The sequence below is a fragment of the Echiichthys vipera genome (genome assembly GCF_963691815.1).
Source record: "Echiichthys vipera genome assembly, chromosome: 2".
Lineage (NCBI taxonomy): Eukaryota > Metazoa > Chordata > Actinopteri > Perciformes > Trachinidae > Echiichthys > Echiichthys vipera.
The window spans coordinates 16716857-16739343 of NC_139827.1; the positions used below are offsets into that span (position 1 = coordinate 16716857).

Genomic DNA, 22487 nt, shown 5'->3' on the forward strand with positions numbered 1-22487 from the left:
TGTGCAAAGATGGTTAAGATTAAATAATAACAAGTGTTTATCCATGTGTAAACAACTCCCTTTATTAAGTTGGCAGACAAACATGCAAACAAGAGTGAAGGCATAACTTGCAGTTTAAATGGCCCCACATGATATGAGATTCTGATAAAAGCAACTTAGTGAAAACAACAGACAGCAGAGGAGAGAGGAAGGAGATGGGTGGATGTGGAGGGGTTCAGATGTCAAAGTTCCCCATCTTCCCCATCGTCCTTGTGCCAGCTGGTGTGCTCTCCGTCAATATTGCAAAGCACCCTGTGGATGTGAATTAAAAAAAAAAAGCGTTTAACTTTCATCAGTTTCTACTGTTGTTGTCTGTCATTGTTGCAACATGCCAGAAACTACACCCTTTGACATGTAGCTTACACACCCTTTACACGTGGACAAGATTGTGCACATACAAAGCGGTGTTGAAAGGTTAAATAAGGTGTGGCTAATGTACACTTTGACGTTACCATTTATTTTCTGCTTTTAGCTCAGTCATCGTCATCGTCATCTTCAGGGACAAAGATGTCGTGCTCCTCCAGCAGAGCGGCAAAGTTCTTGCTGATCAGAGTTCCCACGTACAGGAAAGGCACCACCACTACTGTCATGCGGATAAGACCAAACGGTGTCTGGAAAACGTAAGGAGGAATAGTGACACAAATTTAGAGTTTATTTAAGGATTCAGAGTACCAACAATACTAATCCCAACCTTAGTTTGTTTTAGAATATTTTAGTCAACATTTGTGATTCTGGACAATAGATTTTTCCAGAAGTCAGATACATAAGTCTAATCTCCAGAGTTACAATAGAAGGGAAAAGATGCCCTTCTCACAGGGTTGATGGATATTATCTCAGCTGCTTCTCTTGAGCTTTCTTTCTTTCTTCTTTTTCCCCATTAAAGGTTTTTTTGGGGGAGTTTTCCTGATCAGAATCAAGGGAGTAAGGAAAGAAGATGCCATATGCTGTACAGAGTGTAAAGCCCCTTGAGGAAAATGAATGCTTTGTTATAGTGGACTATATAAATACAATTGCCTTGAGACATTGGGTGTAACAAAGCCGAAATATGTTGGCAACAGGCTACACAAAAAGTTCTCCAAAGTATTATACTGCATTAACATGCATTTTCAACCAACTGACATAATTATGGGTTAATGGTCCAATTCCATTACCTGATTACTAGTCTCACATTGCCAGACCTATCAGCACTGTGGATGTAGGTCTGGATGCACCATTCATCATTCTGGGATAGGGGAAAAAACCTTCTGGCTTGTTTTTTTATTTCTTTAAAATCAATCCGATTTACCTGGCCAGTGTTAAGCCCCAGATTCAGTGACATGCCCTTGATGCTGAGCTGGCAAAAATAGTGTACGGGAGGAGAATGCTGCATCAAAAAATGCAGGCTTTATACCAACAGACTACATCCGGTAAATCAGACTACCTAAAGTTACTAACTCCAGGGGCCCGTTGTGAGGAGGGCCCATGCAGCGAAATCCTTTTGAGTGCATACTACACCAGTGTGCTTAATCAAACCACCCACAGCAAGTCTTGGACCAGGTGGTATTCTAGCAGAGAAAGATAGAGAGAATGGGGGGTGGGGGCATCATCTCAGTTTTGTCCTGGGGCCCCACAGCAGGTTTATCCAGTCACTGGGGGGAAAATTCTTGAATTGCAAACGCATTTCTTTCAATTTGATCATTGGCTTTTGGTATGGATGATGCTTAAAAAAAAGATTTTTCGTTTATTCTAGGCACAAAATAATCAACTTGACCCTCACACTACAAATTAGAGAGGCACAGCTAACTGTGTGTGTTGGCATGTTGTTTTATGTGTAAGATTATATAGTGTCTATGGTCGTTTTAATCGCATTGGACATAACGTTACATTTACCAATAAAGACGTGTTCTTGTAATATAAGATAATATAACATAACACATTTGCTTCATTGTCCTCGACCTTTCTTTTAGATTTAACCTTTATATGATCAGAAAAAACAGAAAAAAAACTCATTGAGATTAAAAATCTCTTTTTCAAGAGTACCGTGAGTAGCCGCGACAAACAAAACCGTACAACAGAGATCAATCTTCTAATTACACATTATTTCAAAAGCCAACATAAAATGTCCACTTGAAGCGATGAGGTTTTGAAAAGAAAAAATAAGGGCTAATTACTTCCTGAAAGTACCTCTACGTTCCTGTAAACATGCGTTCATTGGCTGCCTTGGCTAACCCAGCACGTCTCTGGCCTTTCTATTGGCTGCTGCCGATGCCAATTCAGAGTTAAGTCCCGCCTACGCTGTCAGTCAAATTTCCTTCTTCACTCGGTAACCATGGCAGAATTAAACTCACTTTATCCGGTTTCGGTAAGATTGCCCCCGATGGCGTTGATACTGCGGTCCTGCTTGGAGTCGTCCTGGATATGTGAGATGTTTTTAAGCCGGTGTTGCGGCTCATTTGGCCCGCATTTTTGGTAAAAAGTCGCAGCGGGAGCCGCAGTACACCAGACGCCATCTTCTCCAGTAATATGATAACAGGGTGTGGAGGCTCCGTGGGCCGGACCCGGGGTCTCTTATGGGCGTGTCTTGGCGTTTGAACATCAGTAATAAATAATTTGGAGGTATTAATTGCATTATTCAGTTATGTGCTACAAATATATAGATAAAACCACGACATTTGTGTCTCATTTGAATTTAAGTAACCATACACTACAGGTTTTTTTTCAATTTAGAAATCTTTATTTCATATTAAAAACAAGCAGACAATCAGCAAAAAATAGATCATCATAGAGATAAGAGAAATAAGTATAAAAAATATGGCCAAACAATGTTGAAAAAAGTTGAAAATGTAGAATCTTTATTAAAAGCTATATTTAAAAAAATAAATAACACACCCAGGGGGCGTTTTGAGGGGTACAGAATGAAATTATTGCCTTTCCAAAAAAAAAATGTATGTAGCCTGAATTAATATTTAAAACATTTTTTGATGGGTTTGACAAGGACTTTGTGTCATGTTCTGTTTATATTGTAACAGCCAATAGAGGCCAGCAATGCAAGTTGCCAGGGTTGTCTGTTGTTGGGTGCAGCTACTGTAGGCTGGCACTGGGTGAAGTGGAGTTTGCCAATCCTGCAGCTGCTTATTTGTCCCAGCAGCTGAGTGACCAGAGACGGGCAAAAACTAGAGTCAATATAGGCCAAGCATTCACTCCATGGACTGAGAAAAAGGAGTTCAACGGCATTAAAACACGCGCTGAAATGGCTACATTTCTCCTTGATCGGTAAGCTAACTTTTATGTTTACTTAGCTGTAACAGTAACTGTAACTGTATACTTGTTTTTATGGTGCGATTTGCTGGAGGGGATAGGTTCAAACAGGCTCAAACAGACTCCGGTCTCCTGTAGACTACTGGGCCGGGTTTGACCAACCTGGCAACCTTAGTGCTGGAATTATTTTTGTTGTTGTGACCACGATCTTGAGACACTAGATGGCGGTGTTCTGCTCATTCTCCATGTTCAACCCAGTATATATAAAAACAACACACAACTACACATTTAAACATTAATAAACATTGACAACAATAGGTCAAATAGGGGCCACAGAAAACAATCTATAAAAATATCATAATGGAACATAATGGAACTTATATGAAGGAGGCGGCAGCGCCCAAGTTAGCGTGCACCGCTCAGATTTGCCTCTCTGAACTTTGACCTAGTTGCCGCTGACCTTTTAAAAGTGCAACCAATGAGATAGAAGCTTTCAGTGTGACGTTTCCGGCCGGTTAGAAAGATGGAGTAAAAACGTATTGTTTGTGTGTCCGAGTTTCCCGGATTAAAGCCGTATCACAATCTCGGAAGAAAACGTAATGGTTCATAAGCAGTCACACCAGGTCTGTGAATCCGGCTGTTAAGTCTGACGTAACACCCTTTCAAAATACAATTTCTAGGTCCAAATGCTCCGTTGAAACAAAACAGACACAACGGCTGAACATGTGAACAATTACAATCACCTCTAACGTCAGCTAGACACCTTTTTCATCGATAAGAAAGAGGTAAAATGACAAGTACGTGACAAAACTCAGATCAGGTTAAACAACAGGGAACACGGCACTGCTGCGAAATACTAGCGTGGGCTGGCTTGGACCCGGAAAACATATTTTGCCCGAGTTTACGTAATACAAACGTTCATTTTGCAGTTTACTGGGTCTCTGCGCCCAACCTCGTGGTGGGCCCAGCGCAAAAAGCTTACCATGTGACGCCCCACCTGACTCCGCCCAAGTTTTTATAGTTCTAGTTTTATTGTTCTGCATATTCATATTTTTTAATTTCTAATGTTTGTATTCATATTTTGATGTAACTAACTTGGAAAAATAGCTTAAACTTGCACTTTTAAAATAAATTAAAAAAAGTTTACATTTAGCATTATTTTGTCGGTTTCAGATTATTTATAACATAATGGTGATGGACGCTGGTTCGAGGGGCCCCCTGTGAATGTTGCCCAGGGCCTTAGCAGACTCTAGACTCGCCTCTGAATTTGATGCGAGGTGGCGTATCAAACCGACCAGGCGCGAGGCTGACTGACTGCAGCACTTCCTCGAGGCGGACTGAGTGGCAGAGTAGGAACGAGAGCGCGCTCCGCGGCGGCGACGCGCACGGAGGGGGAAGTGTTCAAAAAGGCGGAAGAAAAAGGGACGTTGAATAAAACTTGCTAACTTCTAGCTGACCCCGGCTAGAAATACAGTTAACGTTAGATACTGTGTGACAGAAGAACTGGTTACGTATTTCTACACAGTTTCAGTTATAGCTAACCCACCGTCCCTGTCTACATCCAGTCACCCGCTCTCGACACGACACCACGGGACTCTTTTCAAACAGAAGAAACCCGTCGTTACAAAGTCACATTAGCTGCTGTTAAAGTGCTGTAGGACACACTCACGTTAAGTTACTCAAAGACAAGCTCCGGGGCTTTTTCCTCCTCCTGGTGTGGAAAAGTTGTCGGTGGTCGGTCGGTTGGTGGTGGTGGTGGTGGTGGAGGTTGAGGAGTCAACGAGGCCTGCAGGAGGAGGCTGCATGTGTGAAGACTGTTGCTGCCGAGGAGTGACTCACACAACGTTAGGATCATGTCGGCCCAGGCACAGATGCGGGCGATGCTGGACCAGCTCATGGGGACGGGGAGAGACGGTGAGCACGCTGTGGTTGAGATCCAGGAGGTGATCGGGTCAGGACACAGGACAGAGAGTTCGTGTTGTTGCTAAGCATTAGCCTGAGAGCTAACCGACGTATCAGTGACAGCGATGCATGCTTTCCACACCGAGCTAAGCTAACATGAGTGTAGCCAGCCGGCTAATAGCTACCTGTTGTGTTTGAGTGTACATGTGCAAGTTAAGTTGTGTTTCTGACATCTTCCCAAATAAAAAAACATCATATCAATAACATTTCAGGTATTGACAGCTAATGGGAATAACCCTGACAAAAACCAATGACTTTACTGTTAATTCATGTACTTATTGCAGCAGTCTTTGCATAGATTTGGTACCCATGCTGGTGTACTTAGGGGGGGAAACACGTATTTTTGTTGTAAGGTAGGATAATAAACGGCTATTATTCGGTTATAATTCATTAAATCATGTCTACCAACCACAGTCTATGCTATCAACCTAAGTTTATATCTAAGGCGTTATGTACCACAATAATATAGTCTAATGTTATTGAGTTAATATAAATTCATTTGGGGCCTTTTCAAGTAAATATTGATTGATATGACTGCGATTTAATCAGCATATACACTTCTAGCCGTGGGGTGTCACCCTGTTTCCAACCCATGAATATTTTCTCTAGATCCACCCCTGTATGAACATGTCCTGCTGGATTTTAGCTGACAAGTGAACATGTGTTTTGTTTTTGTTGTTGTTGTTTTTTAAGGCGATAGTATGCGGCAGAGAATCAAATTCTCAGATGAGCGAGTCTGCAAAAGTCACCTCCTGGATTCATGTCCTCATGATATTCTGTCCGGCACCGTAAGTATCATGTTTACACACATACACTTAGACACAGCGGGGTCATGTATCATATTTACTGCAGGCAGAAATTATTTGGACAGCTGATGTCATTGGTGTTGATTCAGCTCCAGCACATTGAACTTAAAACGGTATATATGCCGGCAAGCTTAAAGTGCTGACTTTGAACTTTCAGGACCATGCAGCAGGTTAGTGACTGTAAACATACAGAGCAGAGACTACTTTTCATCTAATACGACTCAATACTTTGTGACTGAACTGTACATAACCCTAAAGTATGTAAAAAAGTGCAGTCAGCGTAGACCATGCATCACTGTACTTCAGAGGATAGCACATGTATAGTCCCTAATGCGATGCCATTTAAAATTCAGGATGACTTTTTAACATTAGAGAATTATTGCAAACACATCCAAAACATGAGTGGAATGGTGAAGCACACAAAACACAGTACCTTGATGATTTCTGCAGAGAATGGATCTGGGAGAGTGTATGAAAGTCCATGACTTGGCCCTCAGAGCAGACTTCGAGATTGCCTCTAAGGAGCAGGAGTACTTCTTCGAACTTGATGTGAGTAATACACACACACACACACACACACGTCACTGAGTAATTCACATCTTTATATGATAAACTGCAATTTTGGTTTTATAATTAGACTTTAAATTACCACACAGTCAAAAGTGATCAACTAAATAACCCATTCATTCACATTTGCTAGCGGATTTTGTGATATATTGAGATAAAGTTCTTCGGCAATAGAAGAAGATAGATAGATAGATAGATAGATGGATAGATAAATAAAATGTCCATCATATATATGTTTCTGTATCGTTTTTTTGTTGCAGTGTCAAAAAAAACAGCATTCTAACTGCGTTGCAGTAATATTTACATCATTTGGACGAAGCGTTATGCTGTGATCTTTACATGTTGTGTTCATTTTGCAGTTCTTAATAAAATGAGAAGATACTCAGTACTTTTCATTTGGCAAGTGGTTAATGCAGGAGTATACAAAAATAAAATGTATCATGTGGTTATTTCATATATACATATACTATTTATTGAATTACCAGAAAACACGCTGGGATTTGAGTTCACAAAGAAACACAGAGGAAAGCCCCGGGCTGAAACACGTCGTTATTTGTTTTCGTTATTTGCCATTTGAATGGACACCCACGTGACTCCAAAGACTACTAATTGGAGCACACCAGTTCTTTTGTTTAACATGTTAAACATTCATATTTTACACACACAATATCCCATTTGTCTTAACATTATGTTTTCTCGCAGGCGGCTGAACACCTTCAGTCTTTCATCGCTGACTGCGACCGCAGGACAGAGCTGGCCAAGAAAAGACTAGCCGAGACACAAGATGAGATAAGCGCTGAAGTGGCTGCAAAGGTGACAAAACTCACTGTTGACTTTGCTAGTGAAATTATCAGCAGTTCTTTATAAATGCTGTTGTCTTTTTAACAGGCAATTTTTAATCTCCTTGGAATATTCACATTCATCATTTGGCCAAATTTTATTCTCCTGCTATGAAAAAGGCTGAGCGTGTCCACGAACTGAACGAAGAGATTGGGAAGATGCTGGCCCGGGCGGAGCAACTCGGGAGCGAGGGGAACGTAGACGAAGCCCAACAACTGCTGGAAATGGTGGAGAAAACTCGGGGCTTGAAGAAAGAAGCAGAGGTTTGAAAGTTATGAACTTCTTTGTTGTGTTGGAATAGACACATATTGTTACTTGCATGTCACAAACTAGACCTAAGATATTAGTTTCACACTGTGAAGACATTAGTCATACATCTCATCAGCGACTCGTCATAATTTTTGGCCTAATGTTAACCAAAGGCAATCAAAAGCAATTTCTTATTTCCCAACATAAATTAGACTCAAGTCCAGGCTCTATCTTGCAGCCATGGTGGAATAAAAATGATAATCTTTAGCTTCTTTATGGTGGGTCTTTAGTTAATTTGCTCCAGATCCCCAGTCTCATGAACTTTTATTGTTTCAGGATGTGTACAGAAATTCGATGCCAGCTTCCAGCTTTCAACAACAAAAACTACGGGTGTGCGAGGTGTGCTCTGCCTACTTGGGACTTCACGACAACGATCGTCGTCTGGCTGACCACTTCGGGGGCAAACTGCACATCGGCTTCATTGAAATCCGCGAGAAGCTTGAAAAGCTGAGGGTAAGGTGGCGGCGCTGGAACTAGCACAGTTTACGAACACACAGAACTGCTTTGATTTCCATGATTGTTGTTCAATTACAAATTTCTGTAATTTTTGCATTGTTTGTGTTGTAGCAAACACAGTGACAGAATCAGGTGGTTTTGTTTTTCACATATGGGCTTTTTTTGTCTTATCCAGAAAGCAGTTGTAGAAAAACAAGAAAGAATGCGAACAAGAAGACGAGAGGAACGTGAAAGAGATGACGAAAGAGAGCGACAGTGGGAGTTGGAGCGGGAACGAGAACGAGAAAGAGATCGTGAACGAGAGCGCGAAAGACAGCGTGAGTGGGAGAAAGAACGAGAAAGGGAGCGGGAGCGTAGAAGGTAAGAAGCACTCTGACTTTTGACCACTATCGCTGCGTACAAAGAAAAGGTTTATCTGGTAACTGATTTGTGCTTCTGTCTTAGGTCGAGATCTAGAAGTGGAGAACGATACAGGTATGTCTGCTTTGACCAGAATCACTTGATTAGTTTTGTCTAAAAATATCGATGCGTATTTTCATCTTTAAGATGTGCCTTTGCTTTGAAATTCCCACGTTATTCTTTTTCATTAAGAAAAGAATACTTTGTTTTTTCATATAAATGTCTGGAAAAGCTTTGATTGTCAATCGAATCAAAAACGTATATCGTGACAGGATTTGGGATATCAGCATATATTGTATCATTGTTCAAAGAATCAATATATCTTTGTGTTGTATGATTCATTAACTCATTATATGAAGTACTTTTAGCGTTACAAAATATTAACTCGGGGGTGTTGTGCAAAGCCAGCTGTGATAAAGCAGTGCTGACATTGGAAAATATTGGAAAAGTGTCATTTTCTCTCTGAACACTTGAATTACAAAATGATGAAACATGATGGTTATTTGCCCAGCAATGGCAACAAATAAATGCCTACCCAGGTTCAGGTAGTTTGAGTAAAAACTGTGAACATTAATTTAGAAATGTAATGGTGCTGCTGTTCGGAGCCATACGATTATTTAAAAATAATGCACCCCATCTAGTCAAGTTAAGCTGAGTATTGTCTGGCAATAGTGTTACTGGGTTTTCAGTTATGGAAATGGTCACAGTGGTGAATCTGAAATAAATAAACTTGGAAAATGGTAAATGGACATATTCTGACTCTCAAGGTGCTTTGACACTACTTGTCCCATTTACACAGACATTCATACTGCTGGCAGAGGTCATCTAATCGTTCAAACCACAGCACGAGGAATGATTTGGGTTTCAGTTTCCCTCCAGATGACGTGATTTAAGACCACCACTAACATCATCAATAAATCAAATAACATTCAGGAAAAAAGTGCAGAAGTGCTGTCAAACAGCAAATGTCCTGTCTTGAAGGACTGTAGCTGTTGTGTATGCCGTGAGCTTCCAAATAAAAGGATTTTTAAAATGAAACCCTTAAAATGTGTTTTCCTCCATAAAACTTTTTATTCTAGGGAAGGAGGCACTTCGACTTCGTCCTCCCATCATTCAAGACGTCACCGTTCCTCTCGTTCCAGAGAAGAAGGTGGAGATCGGGATCGGGAGAGAGAGAGGAAACATCGACACAAGGAAAGGCATCGCTCACGCTCCCACTCTCACAGGCGCAAAAGAGAAAAGAGGTGTGACTTTTATTCATCATGGAAATGTTTATAAAGCATCATAATTATGGGATGAGTGGTCTGAGAGTGGACCTCTAACTAACATTAAACTCAAACATAATTCACATAATGTAAACAGTGATTATGTATCTGCATATCAAGCACATGAAGTGAATGTAAACAGCTGTTTAGATCATTAATTAATCCTTAAGGTCTTTTCAACAGTCACTAGTTCATTCAAATTACAGGAATTTCTCTGTATATATTAATTATAATAATATAATTAAAAATGGAATATATTTGAGGTTTATACTGTTGTTTAGACAAAAAAGCTATTTTAATGTCATCTATCCTATGAGAAATTAGATATTTTTTCCCCCCACAATCATCTGCCATTTATTAATCTGTTGAATATTGGCATGATTAATTGATTATTTTACTCTAATAAGCAGCTCTAGATATAAGGCTTTACCCAACTCAGAAATGTGTCAGTCGAATTTGGAATCGGCTGTTGAAGACAAATATTCAACTCTCTCAACTTTCTTCATATACGCTGTCAAGCAACGCCAGATTTTTGATGGGACGTTCAGGTTGACGGCGTTATTCACGCCATGTATTAAACTAGCCAAGTAAGCTCTCCATGCTAATGTGTTTAAACGGCAGATCGGAAATGTGTCATCTTTTACATCTTTTGCCAACACTGGATCAAACAAAAGCCAGAGTCTATATCGTATTAAGTTGCTGTGAGCTGTAAATTCACAACTTCTAAGCAGAAGGAAGAAGATAGCGTTTTCTGTGACCCTGACTGGGCAACGCCTGTTTTCCTCCGGGCATTTATCACAACAGCCACCGACTACCACCCAAGGATTCAAAATATTGTTTGAATATTTTACAGTAGATTTCAATATGGAAATGTAAAGGACTATTTTTGTAATACTGGAAATATATCTGGTTTTAAATATGATATGATATATACCCCGACTACTCTGAGTTGCTCCCAGACATTGAGAACCATCTTTCTACATGTGGTCAATGCTGCAAAAATAAATGTCAAACTCAAATCAAGGACTTCAAATTCCTCAATCTTGAGCTGGAAGTGTTTTTTTTTTTGTTTTTTTTGTGATGATCAAATGGGACTTGTTGTTTTTCCTCAGGTCCTCCAGAGAAAGATCATCTCACACTCGTGACAGAGAGCCCTCGCCATCCCAGGAGAGTTGCAAAGAGGGTGCAGCAGTAGAGGGTTGGCGCGAGGACAGGGCGGAGTGCAGAGACTGGGAGGACGGGGAGAAGTTCCCCCCTGCGGACGCAGCCAGGGGCAGGGAACGAGAGAGATCCCTGTCGTATGAGCGGGACCGGCGCTCCAGCTCCGAGGAGCGGGAGTCCGGGGAGATATGAACTGGAGTGGGCGCCTCCAAAGTCTTTCATTTGGATTATATAAATTGCTAAAAGGAGCATGGAGAGATGAGTGTGTGTTGGTGCGAATGTGTGTCGGCATTGTACGTGTGTTCATGTTAAAAATGGGACATGTACATTAGCAGGGGTGGATGGTGGAAACTTAACATGGGGGAGAGGGAACGACTTCAGTGGTGGTGGTCAAGGAAACCAACTTTTATAGGACTTTTGTGACACAAGTGTGTCCTGGAAGCAGTCCAGTAATTTTTATGCCATCTTATGTACAGTTATGTTCACGGTGAAGAGACAGCAGTGCTACTTTGAGTCTGTTTTTATTTTTTCCCACATGAAGCGCTGTTTTTTTTTGTTTTTTTTAATCAATAGTTTGACCTTTAATGTTAACGATTTTCCGGTTCCATTAAGAATTGATCAGTTTCAGTCGCTGTGGATTCATTTACACAGGTTGGACTCATATATATGGCATCCCTTACAGTAATATTTGATATGAGCTGTTGAATGACTGAAGGCACTTCTGAGGTTTGTGTTTTATTTACTGCCTTCAAGCCATAACAATCTCATTTGGGAAATCACATTCATATCCCAGAGCCTGCCTTTAATTCACGATGCAGTGATGAGCTCGTTCTTTCAAAATAAACTCACTCATCTCCCTGAGAGAAGTCATCCAAATGTTCCTGTTCAGTCTCTGACTTGTGAATGCACATAGATGATGTGCATATTTACTGATGCTTAAAGGTCCCGGGACTTGTGTCCTGTTTGCTGTGGTACAACCTGGATGTAGTGGGGACTCTTCTTTGCTGTGCCACCATTAAGTGAATAAAACTTTCTGCTTCTATTCAAATACAATGTGTTTATACAAATGTCTCTTTAACTTCACCTCCTGTTTATGCCTACAGTTTGGGCAAACCACAAGTGTTGTGAACTCAGATATTTGACTGGAGAAAAAATTGTACCACATGATAGAAATACTTTAGTAAAAGTACAAACACATGAGCATTAAAATAGACATGGCATCCAAAAGTGATCATGCAGATCGGCCCATTTCAGAATAATGCATTTCAGTTCATCACTGATGCATAATTATGCAAGCATCATAACTAATGTTGCAGCTGGTAACAATGGTGCTGCTCTTAACTACTCTGTGGCTTAATCAAAAAAAAATTCATGTTTTTTTTCATCAACTTTATTATTGATTTACAAAATACACTAACAATGCATCAAACCTTATGATGAGCATCAGAATAATAACTGGATAACAAATAGATGTAACAATAAAATAAATACATGAATAGATATAAAAAAAAAAAACAATGATAAAAGGAAACAAGTAAGACACACCACGGGACACAAGCTATGAAAATTAAATTGAATTAAAGTGGGAGCACAGATTAATAGTTTTGATAGCTTTCTTGTTATTAGCAGAGGATATTGACTTGAAATACACCTCCAGTTCTTTCATAAAAACACATAAAAATGGGTTTTTCTTTGGCAAATTTACGCTTGTGGCTGTACAATTAAAAAAAATATATTGTTTTTTTCAGCTGGAGCGTCCCTCTTTACAAAGCCAAAAATGACATTTTGCAAGGAGCTCAAAAATCACAGCAGATATTATTTAAAATGAATCCACAAATATCCTGCCACAGTTAACAGGTATATTCACATTTCCAAAACAGCAACAGAATAACAGTCTCAATATGGGAGTCTCAAAAGGCACTTCAGATCTAGATCAACATATTCTTATTTGATAAAGAAGGATTTAACCCGGTAACACCGATGAATACTTTTAAATGACACTTCTTTCACCTTATTTACAACAACAAAAATTTGAGGAAAGGACCAGATGTTTTCCCAACATAAGTTATTTACACTGTTCCAGTAAAATATTACAGGAGAAATAGATAATTTTAGTTACATCAGTAAAGGGAGCATCGAGTTCAGAAACTGACAAATGAAAGAAAGAATGCCTTTATTATTCATCCTGCAAGGGAAATCACATTTTTTCCACTCAGTTATTACATTTTTTACACAGGCCCGAAATACACACACAGCACAAACAGGACCTATATACATAAAATTAATGGAGAGATGTGAGAGGGAGGGGCTGTCCACACAGGGACTCGAACTCGCGACCAGCCGAGTCATCCATGAACTGAGCTAGTGAGAACATATACTGTATAGCATCAGAAACTATTCAATTCAATTAAATTCAAAAAACTTTATTTGTCCCCGGGGGGCAATTCAGGGCACACAGAGCAGCAAATAACGACAGTGCAACTATACAAAAACATTTTAACCTAACACAAGAATAAAGTGTAAGAGAAGAATAAGTGTCAGGATGTTAGTGTGTTAGTACAGGTTAGAATAAGTGTCAGGATGTTAGTGTGTTAGTACAGGTTAGAATAAGTGTCATGCCACTATGTCACACTGCTGAGGAGTTAAAGGTATTACTGAATATTGAAGAAACTCCTTATAAGAAAACAAAACACCACTGCTGTTGAATGTGTCTTCTCCAGCAGCCTGTTTTGTTTTTTTATATTCTTTATTTGCAATTTGAACAAATATAGTACAACCAGAACAGTGTGGCATCTTACTTGACAAAGATATGTGTGTAAAGACAGTCAGTTCTCCTTTCAGAAAACAATATACATTCAAATATAATGACATTACATAAGAATACTTAATACGATACAAAGGCATAGAGAGAAAAAAGACAATAAATAAAGTAAAAATAGATACATGTAAAGAACTTAAATTAAAATGCGGGCTACACTGTTATAAATCTTTAAAAAAGTCATGTAACTTATCTGTGGTATAATTACATTTCTTATTATTGATAATCTGGATAGACTCAAAATAGTTACGAAATTCAAATTGGAAGGGATTAAAGATTATAAAGATATGCTGCTTCCCTTGAAGAACTAGTAAATTGACATTTATCCCCTGTATTGTGTTGTCTCGGTTTTCATAGCAGGTCATTCTCCAGCAGCCGGTAGGTGGCGGGAAACCACTTCCGATGATGTGGGGAAAACGTAATGACGTCAGACGCAAATTCTGAAAAAGAAGCGCGAGTGAACATGAGAGGAGCAGAGGCTGGGTTTGTTTACTAAATTTACCGGTTTACGGGGATTGTTTTGAGTGTTTTGCATCAGGATGTCGCTGCTGAAGCCGTTTAGTAAGCTGCCGGGTTTGAACACAGCGAATATTTTGGTGAGTTTGAGTTTCATTTCAGTTTTAACGTGAACTGTTGACAGTTACGGAGACAAACGGCTCTCAGAGTGGTTTACTGTTACCGTCTGCTCTGGAGAGATACTTTAAAGTTTCACTCGAGTAAAGGTAGTAAAGGTAGTAATACCATACTGTAAAAACATTCTGTTACCAAAACAATACAATTTTTAAAAGTGGTTTCTTTCAGTGTTGAATTAACGATGATGCATGAATGAATGTATTTGAGACGTTTTAATGTTGTACCTGATCTGAGAGACAGCTGACAGCCTTCTATTTATACCAGTACATTATTTTAAATGAGGGTATAAGCTGACAGAGAAAGTAAAAATTCATTTATCTCTGTAAGTTGCACACGATGTACGTAAACACTGAAGTAAAGTAGCAGCACCTACCTGAGTAAATCTAGACCACTGTGTTACTTTCCACCAAATCATGCCTTTAAAAAACATCTTTACATGGAGTCAAGAGTGCTTTTTTGTACTTGTTTTATTTTTTATGACTGTTTTATAGTGCAGAGTGTTATAATCCAGTGTTGTGCCGACTTTCAGCTGGTGGAGAGTGAGGAGCAGTTTCAGCAGGGTTTAGCAGACGCTCTGGTGGAGGAGACCGCTGTCGCTGTGAATGTGTGAGTACTGCTCCGTCCCCATAAACTGCTGAGATCTGCTGTCTGTTACAGGAAATAGTCATTAAAGCTCACAACTGGAAACACCATCTGCTTTTCTGGTACTTGAAGTAGACTTGTTGTCCCCAGTTTATGTTGTATACATGTTATACTCATGCAGCTGTACTACTTTATTAATTTAACCATTGAGGGTTCGCATCAAGACGGTTTTGATGTGTTCAAGGTTAGGCCTGTCGCAATAAGCAATAAATCGATTAATCACATGAAAACTTTTTAATGAGCTCGATAACTTTGCCAGCCGCCATAATTTCCATTTTTTTGTTTTCCTGGTGTGCCTCTCTCAAAGAGTTTACACTCCGGTGCATCTGTTTCCTCTGAACCCTCTCGCTTCCTCAGCATAATGAGGAGTTAACCCTAGTCTCTGTGTGGGGGGCGGACCCCTGGCGTTACCCAGAGTGCAGCAGGAGAGCCCTGTGAGGAGCAAGTTAGAGGACACGCTAGTAGAGATTTGGAGTAAATTTTATTTATTTTTTTTTTTCCCAAGTTGTAATTATAACTGGGAAACTGATTTATTTGAAGGCTCAGATATTAGCTTAATAAGTGTTATAGTGTTAATGCATAATATTTTTAATTCTCATACTAGTGGTCGACCGTCTTTTAATGGCTGATGCTGATAGGGTGGCCAATGGGGCCGTATCTCAATGGTAACCCTAGATTTGCGGCAAAAACTCACGAGACTCGCTTCTAGACCACGTATCTAACCTTAACCATTAGATTCCAATGCCTAACCTTAACCATCTCCTGAGAGTTTTGCAAATCTTGGGTTACCATCTATACATGACGGGCCGATGGCCAGTATGCTGTATAAAGCAGATATCATGTTTTGTTTTTTTGCATTAGATAAAATAAAACAATTCAATAAGAAGAAGAAGAATTGAGCCACAACATTACCTTCTGCCTCCTGACCAAAAGCATGAGTTGATGCCGATTATCTCAAAATATCATTTATCAGCCTTTCACTATCTCATACAACTGTCTTGAGTTGATGACGTGGACACATGCAAGTCGTAAACACGGGAACCTGAACCATCCGTCCTGTGTGATGAGATCACTGAATGACCACCTCTGTTTGCTTCGTATCCGTGACAACAAGCAGGTTTATGGTAACGATAACTGAAATTTAAACGTCAATATAATACTTGAATTAAAAAAAACAATAAACGATCTAATAAAAGTCTTTCGATTTAATGGCAAAAACAAAACAAGTCTTTGGCACAAAAAAATAGGATATTTTTTTCCTCTTTTTAAAAATAAATGATCATCCGTAAAGGAAGAAGTCACTGAACACATAAACCAGCACCGTTTATTTCCCTGTTTCATCTGTGCACCTTTAGGTTCAAAGTCTCATTGTGGTTTTGCTTCTTTCTTTTTATTTTTCTATAGCTTTGGTACTTTCAGTACTATCAAATGTGGATATCATATCATTTTAAGCCTGTACTATTAAAAATAAGTATCAAAGTATCGATACTTTTGCCAACCTTAGTTTATTGTGCCCACCAGGAGGCTAGCTCAGAATCTGCCTCTGCCCGTGGAGAACGAGGAGAGCCGTCCGAGGATAGACCTGGTGGTGTTTATCATCAACCTGACCTCAGAGCTCAGGTAATTTGTGTGTTGTCCTTAAACCACAGCTGTATTTCTTTATTTTCTTTCTCTTAAACTACATATATAAGACTAAAACTTATGCCATCTGTTATAACTTTATATATTTTAGGTTTTCTCCAATAATTACTCTGCTCTCAGTAAAAATACATTGTTAAATATGTGATATAATAGTTAATTGTGCTACATGTATTATGTTGTTTTGTCATAGTTTCCAGTCAGCAGAAGCTTCCCTGAAATATTTGGACCCTGGATATTTCCTTGGAAAAGTCTGCTTCATGGTCACTAATGGTATGGCAACAGGCTCAGTTATTTGTTTATTATTTTGTTTGTTTGCTCTCCTCTGCTCCTTAAATCACATGGAGCAAGAGGGATGAAATGGAGCATCAATTCTCTAAGATTGGTAGTTATTTATATACCTCATCCTTCCCTATACTATTGGAAAATATTTCTGACTGGCTGCTTCTTATGAATCTGTCTCTTGTAGCTCGTAACGTCTCGGTCCCCACAGAGCGCCTGGACGCTGTCAGAAAGCTGGCTGCATCGCTGCACTGCCCCTTGCTCTTTGCAGAGGATCAGGTTTGTATCAACTTTCGTCACAAACACTGAGGATGGTTTAAACATAAAACATCTTTTCAAATGTCTGTGTAGGGCAAGACAGGTTTTTGCCACTGATGGCCACAGTGAGAATGGGCTATCTGCAGGATTTGAAATGTTTTGTGACAAAAAAAGATTGCTGGAAATCCTTGAAACCACTTGAATTTTGATGTGGTGTTTTTAAGGTTTGTAAAGGGCTTTAAATTGTAATTGTATCAGTTTCATTCCTTCAGGGAGAGCCTAACTGCTTTTGCCTTTCACACAAAACGAAGAAGACTCCTCAGATGAAACCACGGGAGTTTAACAGACCGTTACAGGCCGGGAAGATACTGTTTCAATGAGCATAAAGTGACGGAAAAGCTTAAAAATGCTTGAAAAGTTTTTGAATTTGAAACATATAGGAACCCTGTAGAAGTTAATGTTAGGTATTAGGGCTGCAATTAGGGATTATTATTATATGGTTTGTGATATCTTTATTTTGAACAATTAAAAAATAGATGAAATTGAGTAAGCAAATTAAAAAGAATATGTATATATATATATACATTTTTAAAAAAGCCAATTTCAATATAAACAGTTGACTCGTTTGAAAAAGGGATAGGAAGACACCTGAGCTCTTCAAGTCCTACCCCCATTCTTCACCATGTAACAAAAACAAAATTCAATAAAATAAAAGGAACGGACAATACAAAAAAACAAACACTGCAACAGAGCTATTTAGAAACGGATCAAAACAGAAAAAGGAAAAGCGCCATTAACACGTGAGATTTCCATTCTTCTTCCTCTTTTCTGTACTTTTCTAAGATATATCTTTTGTACATTTTGTTATTGTCATTAACAATCAATCTGTAGATTATTTTATCCATCGTTTAAAAAAAAGTTTTTAATTTTGTCATATCTTGTGTTCGAGCACCAGTAAATAATCCATCTATATAATCGATATCCTATTGTACACAGCAAAAAAAAAACATCAAACCCTCACATTAGAGTAAACGGCACATTTTTTTTCTCATATCAAAATAGTTGTTAATTATTTATCATGACCTGTATTACCATTTAACCGACCACAACGTTCTAAATTGTATTCTATGTGGTATCAAAAAGGTGTCAAATTGTACTTGGTAAGCATTAATGCGAGCCGTTTCTGCAGTTAGAGGTCTCTGTGCTGTTGTTGACAATGCATTACCAAATAGTGTGTTTTTCTGTGTCTGTCTTGATGATGTTCTTCCCCTCCAGGCACCGGATGGTGTGACCAATGCTGCAGAGAGGCTGCTGACCATCCTGAAGGTGGCAGCCGGCCTTGTTCCCATGGCTACCGCTCTCTACCTGTCCACCCTGACTCGCTGCACTGTGCCCCCAGACATCGACCAGCCGAGCTTCGATTAGTTCCTGTGGTGTTCCCTGACTTATTCATGTATATATTTATTTCTGCTAGTACATTGTGACTGGACTGTCCAAGATGATAACAAATTAGCATCTTATTTCTGTATTCATTTTACATCACATGGTTGGGCTTTCGTTTTTAGCTGCTGTGAGGCTTTTTTTTCCTGAGGTCAGATGTTCAGTGTAAGTTTTCCTGGGTCATGATGTTGAAATCACACACCTACGGCTTATATAACCTACTGATCTTATACTCCTTAAATACACCCTCAAATTTGCAGGCGAGATATTTCTTTTTAAAATTTTGAACTGTATATCTCCACAGTGTCTGAACAGATTTTTACCTTTGAACTGCATCTGGCTAAACAAACTCTTACAATGTTAATTTGTATCAAGAGACACTCACTCATTTTGATTTGTAAGTTTTAACTGGACATAGCTACGTGAAATGTTAATTTGGCTGTAAAATTCATTAAAGCACCATGCTCCTGGAGGGCCACTGTCCTGCATGTTTTAGGTTTCTCCCTGCTCTAACACACCCAAGTCTAACGATGATTAAACCCCGGACATGCTTCAGCTGCTTGATAACGAGCAGAGCATTCAGGTGTGTTAGAGCAGAGAGAAACCTCAAACATGCAGGAGCAGGGTTCCCCGTCCCTGAATTAAAGGCTCTGCATGCTCATAGTTCACCCACACAGGTGATTCTAATTATTTTTGACTGATTAGATCTCTTCTCTGGACTAATGAGAGGTCTAATCAGCCAGAGTGAAACGCCTGAGTGGGTGTGCAGGGCCTTTACATTATACTGTGCTGTGGTATCTACAAATATCAGTCTGCTCCTTGGTGTATATCAGGAACAACATGACGCTGCACAGCTTCATTCAAAGCCCAAGAATAAATCTGTTTTACAGTTTTTCATATGGCTCAATATGCTTCCTATGTATATACTAAGTAGTGTGTGTTTATGGTTCACGGACATTTGAACCGTTTATTGGGTGTTTTTAACAGGAAAGTGTCAATACAAGAAAAATAAAACTGAAACTTTGAATCAAAGACAATTACATTGAATTTTAAATTTACATTTTTTTTGTTGAGTATTAATTTATTCTCATGTTATCAAACTTCAGTTAATCAGTTTAAGGTATGGATGCACAATAAATGTATATTATTAAAGGGAGCTAAATTGCTTTCATTGACTTAAGAAGTGCAGCAACTACACTGATACAGTAGGTGATGTTCGCTGTGTTTTAAAGTTGGTTTGTGACTTTTTAGACAAAAAGACTAAAGAAGTCAAAGTGTGTGTGTTTTTGTTATTTACATATTTTACTATAAAGAAAGTAACAACACTGGTATTGTTTTCATCGTGAGTCTGTGTGTCATCATGGCAAAAATGTGGTGTTGCCATAATGTCTGTTTCCAAGATAGCAACTGTGCAAGATACTGTCACATTCAGAAACTTTACAGGAGTCTAGCTGAGATCAAAAAAATCTTTATATGAGAGTATATATATATATGTATATTAGAATGTATATGAATAAATGAATGTGATCCAAGTAAGAGGGCTGGAAATAGGGAACTTTGGGGCACTTTAACTGCGACTAATTTAAAAGAAAAATAATGACCTGTTCGTTGAACACCAGTAAATGTTTGACCTCTTTTCAAGCAGCAGGTCAGACTTCAGAGGGTGGAGCAGCGGTGCAGAGTGACCAGTGGCACCGTGTCTGGAGTCACGTCTGCTTTGCACTAGTGCACGCACACAAACACTATTAATAGTTAAGTTATCATCATGGCAATTATCCATCATACAGTACAACTAAGCATGGGCATCAAGTCAGAAACTGGAACTAGGGGGTCGTGAATGTCAAAGATAAGACCAACATCTGTCACTCTTGTACACATTTAAGTCATCATAAATAATACTTGACCTGTCAAAAGAAATGGTTTAATATTGTATGTGTGTTTTTAGTTGTACCCTAAATTACTTTTACCTCACCGAACTCAAACCTGAGGGGTCAGGAGATCATCAAAGTGTTTCATGTGTCTTTGTGTTTGTTTGATTTTTGCCTTTTTGCCTTGTGAAAAACTGGATCCTTTCACTTCTTCTAATTTAAATGGAACAAATATGTGATGGAAAAATATCTCTGAACTGCACACAAACTTCACAAATAGACTTGTGCCATCTGTGACGATGGGTTGCAAGTACACGCTGCTTTGTTTTTTTAGGAGCTACAAGAATAGATTAACCTCACATTGAATGGCTTCATGTAATATCACTAAAGAGATAAGAGGTTTAATTAAGGGACACAAATGCAGCGGCAGTCACGTCCGCATTGGAGGCGGCTCAGAACTGAAAGATAAAACTGTGTGTGAGGGTCTTTGGTTGTTGTGTGTGAAGTGTTCAAACTGGGTTTCTGTGTGTATCTCCGTGTGCATTTTGAGTTTTACACTTGGCCTGATTCCTGGATTGGCTCTCAGACTACATGTTTTCATAAAGACATCCTTTCTCCCATGCTTTTATATTTATAACGAGTAGCAATTAGTGTTAACAGAACTGATTTCCAACTTTAGCATCGTGGACGCAGGACGTGACCAATAAAATAGACTCATCAAGTTTGTTTTATAATATTCAGGAGGAAGGGAATACAACTTCAGATAACATAAGAGTGGAGCAACAGAATTTTATTGGTTATATATGACAAGAATTAGCTATGTTTACAATAACAGAAGTACCTAAACGCAAACACAATAATGCTGCAACAACAGATACATGTTTCCTATGATCTTCTACTCTGCCGTCATATTTGTAGAGGCTGTAATTTTTGATGTACTGGATTTCTGCATATTTACAGAAGAGCAAGCCATTTACTTCTTACATATTGCGGCATAAGTGGCATAAATGTAGCACATTTTCTTGTCTGTCTTATTTAGCCGTCGAAGCCCAGCACTTTGTAGTCTGCCTCAATGTCAGCGATAACAACAGCCATCACCTTCCTCAGGGCTTCCTGCCCGGCGGCGTTGAGTCCCGCCTTCTCCTCCATGACCTTAGCGATGACCTCTGCAATCAGCTGAAGAGAAAATATGGGAAAAAAACAAACAAATTACTTTAAATTAGGCTGGATGACGCAAAAAAACCAAACTGGGATGCAACTTTGGGAGACTCCGATTAAACTCACCCTGAAGTTATTAATTGGGATCTTATGCTTCGTGGCGTGGGTGTTGGCCAGAGGTTTGAGGATGGCGGCGTGGTTGCCTCTGGCCTTCAGCAGCTCACCCAGTTTCTTCAGCACAGTGGCGCCGTGAGCAGAAATAGCTGCGTTACCAGCCAGGTCACTCTGGGCAATGCCGGCGAACTTGGGGAACAGCTTCAGGGTGTCTGGGTGCTCTGTGAATAAACTGAAGAAAAGGAAACGTGAGGACTCTGTCATGACCTCTGTGCTTTTAGCAGCCTGGGGGAGCTACATTTTACAATTTATGATAAATAAATAAAGAAGACCAAAATGTTATTCCTGTTAGTATGGAGATCTCTTTAAAACAACATTTAGATCTCGGTGTTGGGAAATAAAAGTTACAGAAAATATGCGTGAACAAAGTTAAAAGTTAAGAAATAAAAGTATCCTAAGCTCTGATTTCAACTGTCCTGTCTAAGTAATCTTATCTTGTCAGAGCCACTGACCGAGTCAAAACTAAGCCCCCATTGGCGGCATAGTCGGCCTCCACTGGACCCCAACACTTCAGCACCATGTCAAAGTCAGCCAT

At 39.3% G+C, this 22487-nt stretch overlaps 4 protein-coding genes across 4 annotated transcripts; 2 read left to right on the plus strand and 2 right to left on the minus strand.

Moving 5' to 3' along the window:
- Positions 1-36: 36 nt before the first annotated feature.
- smdt1b (single-pass membrane protein with aspartate-rich tail 1b) lies at positions 37-2541 on the minus strand. Its single transcript, XM_083921978.1, has 3 exons — positions 2367-2541; positions 492-650; positions 37-291 (listed from the first exon to the last, which is right to left on the minus strand). The coding sequence occupies exons 1-2, from the start codon at positions 2526-2528 to the stop codon at positions 513-515; spliced, it is 300 nt and encodes a 99-aa protein (XP_083778104.1). The 5' UTR covers positions 2529-2541; the 3' UTR covers positions 37-291; positions 492-512.
- A 2100-nt stretch (positions 2542-4641) lies between these two features.
- Positions 4642-12078, plus strand: LOC310953482 (putative RNA-binding protein Luc7-like 1). The gene is made up of 10 exons (XM_083922531.1): positions 4642-5190; positions 5932-6026; positions 6495-6593; positions 7314-7424; positions 7571-7714; positions 8037-8213; positions 8392-8576; positions 8661-8690; positions 9695-9859; positions 10993-12078. The coding sequence occupies exons 1-10, from the start codon at positions 5130-5132 to the stop codon at positions 11231-11233; spliced, it is 1308 nt and encodes a 435-aa protein (XP_083778657.1). The 5' UTR covers positions 4642-5129; the 3' UTR covers positions 11234-12078.
- A 2291-nt stretch (positions 12079-14369) lies between these two features.
- Positions 14370-18737, plus strand: pane1 (proliferation associated nuclear element; the record flags this gene model as incomplete). The annotated part of the gene is made up of 6 exons (XM_083938527.1): positions 14370-14455; positions 15022-15098; positions 16656-16754; positions 16966-17045; positions 17242-17333; positions 18588-18737. Exons 1-6 carry the CDS (start codon positions 14399-14401, stop codon positions 18735-18737), a joined length of 555 nt encoding a protein of 184 aa, XP_083794653.1. The 5' UTR covers positions 14370-14398.
- Positions 18738-21655: 2918 nt separating this feature from the next.
- Positions 21656-22487, minus strand: mb (myoglobin; the record flags this gene model as incomplete). Its single annotated transcript, XM_083924203.1, has 3 exons — positions 21656-21796; positions 21905-22124; positions 22405-22487. The coding sequence occupies 3 exons, from the start codon at positions 22485-22487 to the stop codon at positions 21656-21658; spliced, it is 444 nt and encodes a 147-aa protein (XP_083780329.1).

Bases quoted from the DNA above. Each gene is read 5' to 3' on its own strand.
- smdt1b (XM_083921978.1), bottom strand. From the start codon at position 2,528: ATGGCGTCTGGTGTACTGCGGCTCCCGCTGCGACTTTTTACCAAAAAT. The intron at 651-2,366 runs GTGAGTTTAATT...TACGTTTTCCAG, and splicing joins TCTTACCGAAACCGGATAAA to ACACCGTTTGGTCTTATCCG.
- LOC310953482 (XM_083922531.1), top strand. From the start codon at position 5,130: ATGTCGGCCCAGGCACAGATGCGGGCGATGCTGGACCAGCTCATGGGG. The intron at 6,027-6,494 runs GTAAGTATCATG...TGATTTCTGCAG, and splicing joins ATGATATTCTGTCCGGCACC to AGAATGGATCTGGGAGAGTG. The intron at 8,214-8,391 runs GTAAGGTGGCGG...TGTCTTATCCAG, and splicing joins AGAAGCTTGAAAAGCTGAGG to AAAGCAGTTGTAGAAAAACA.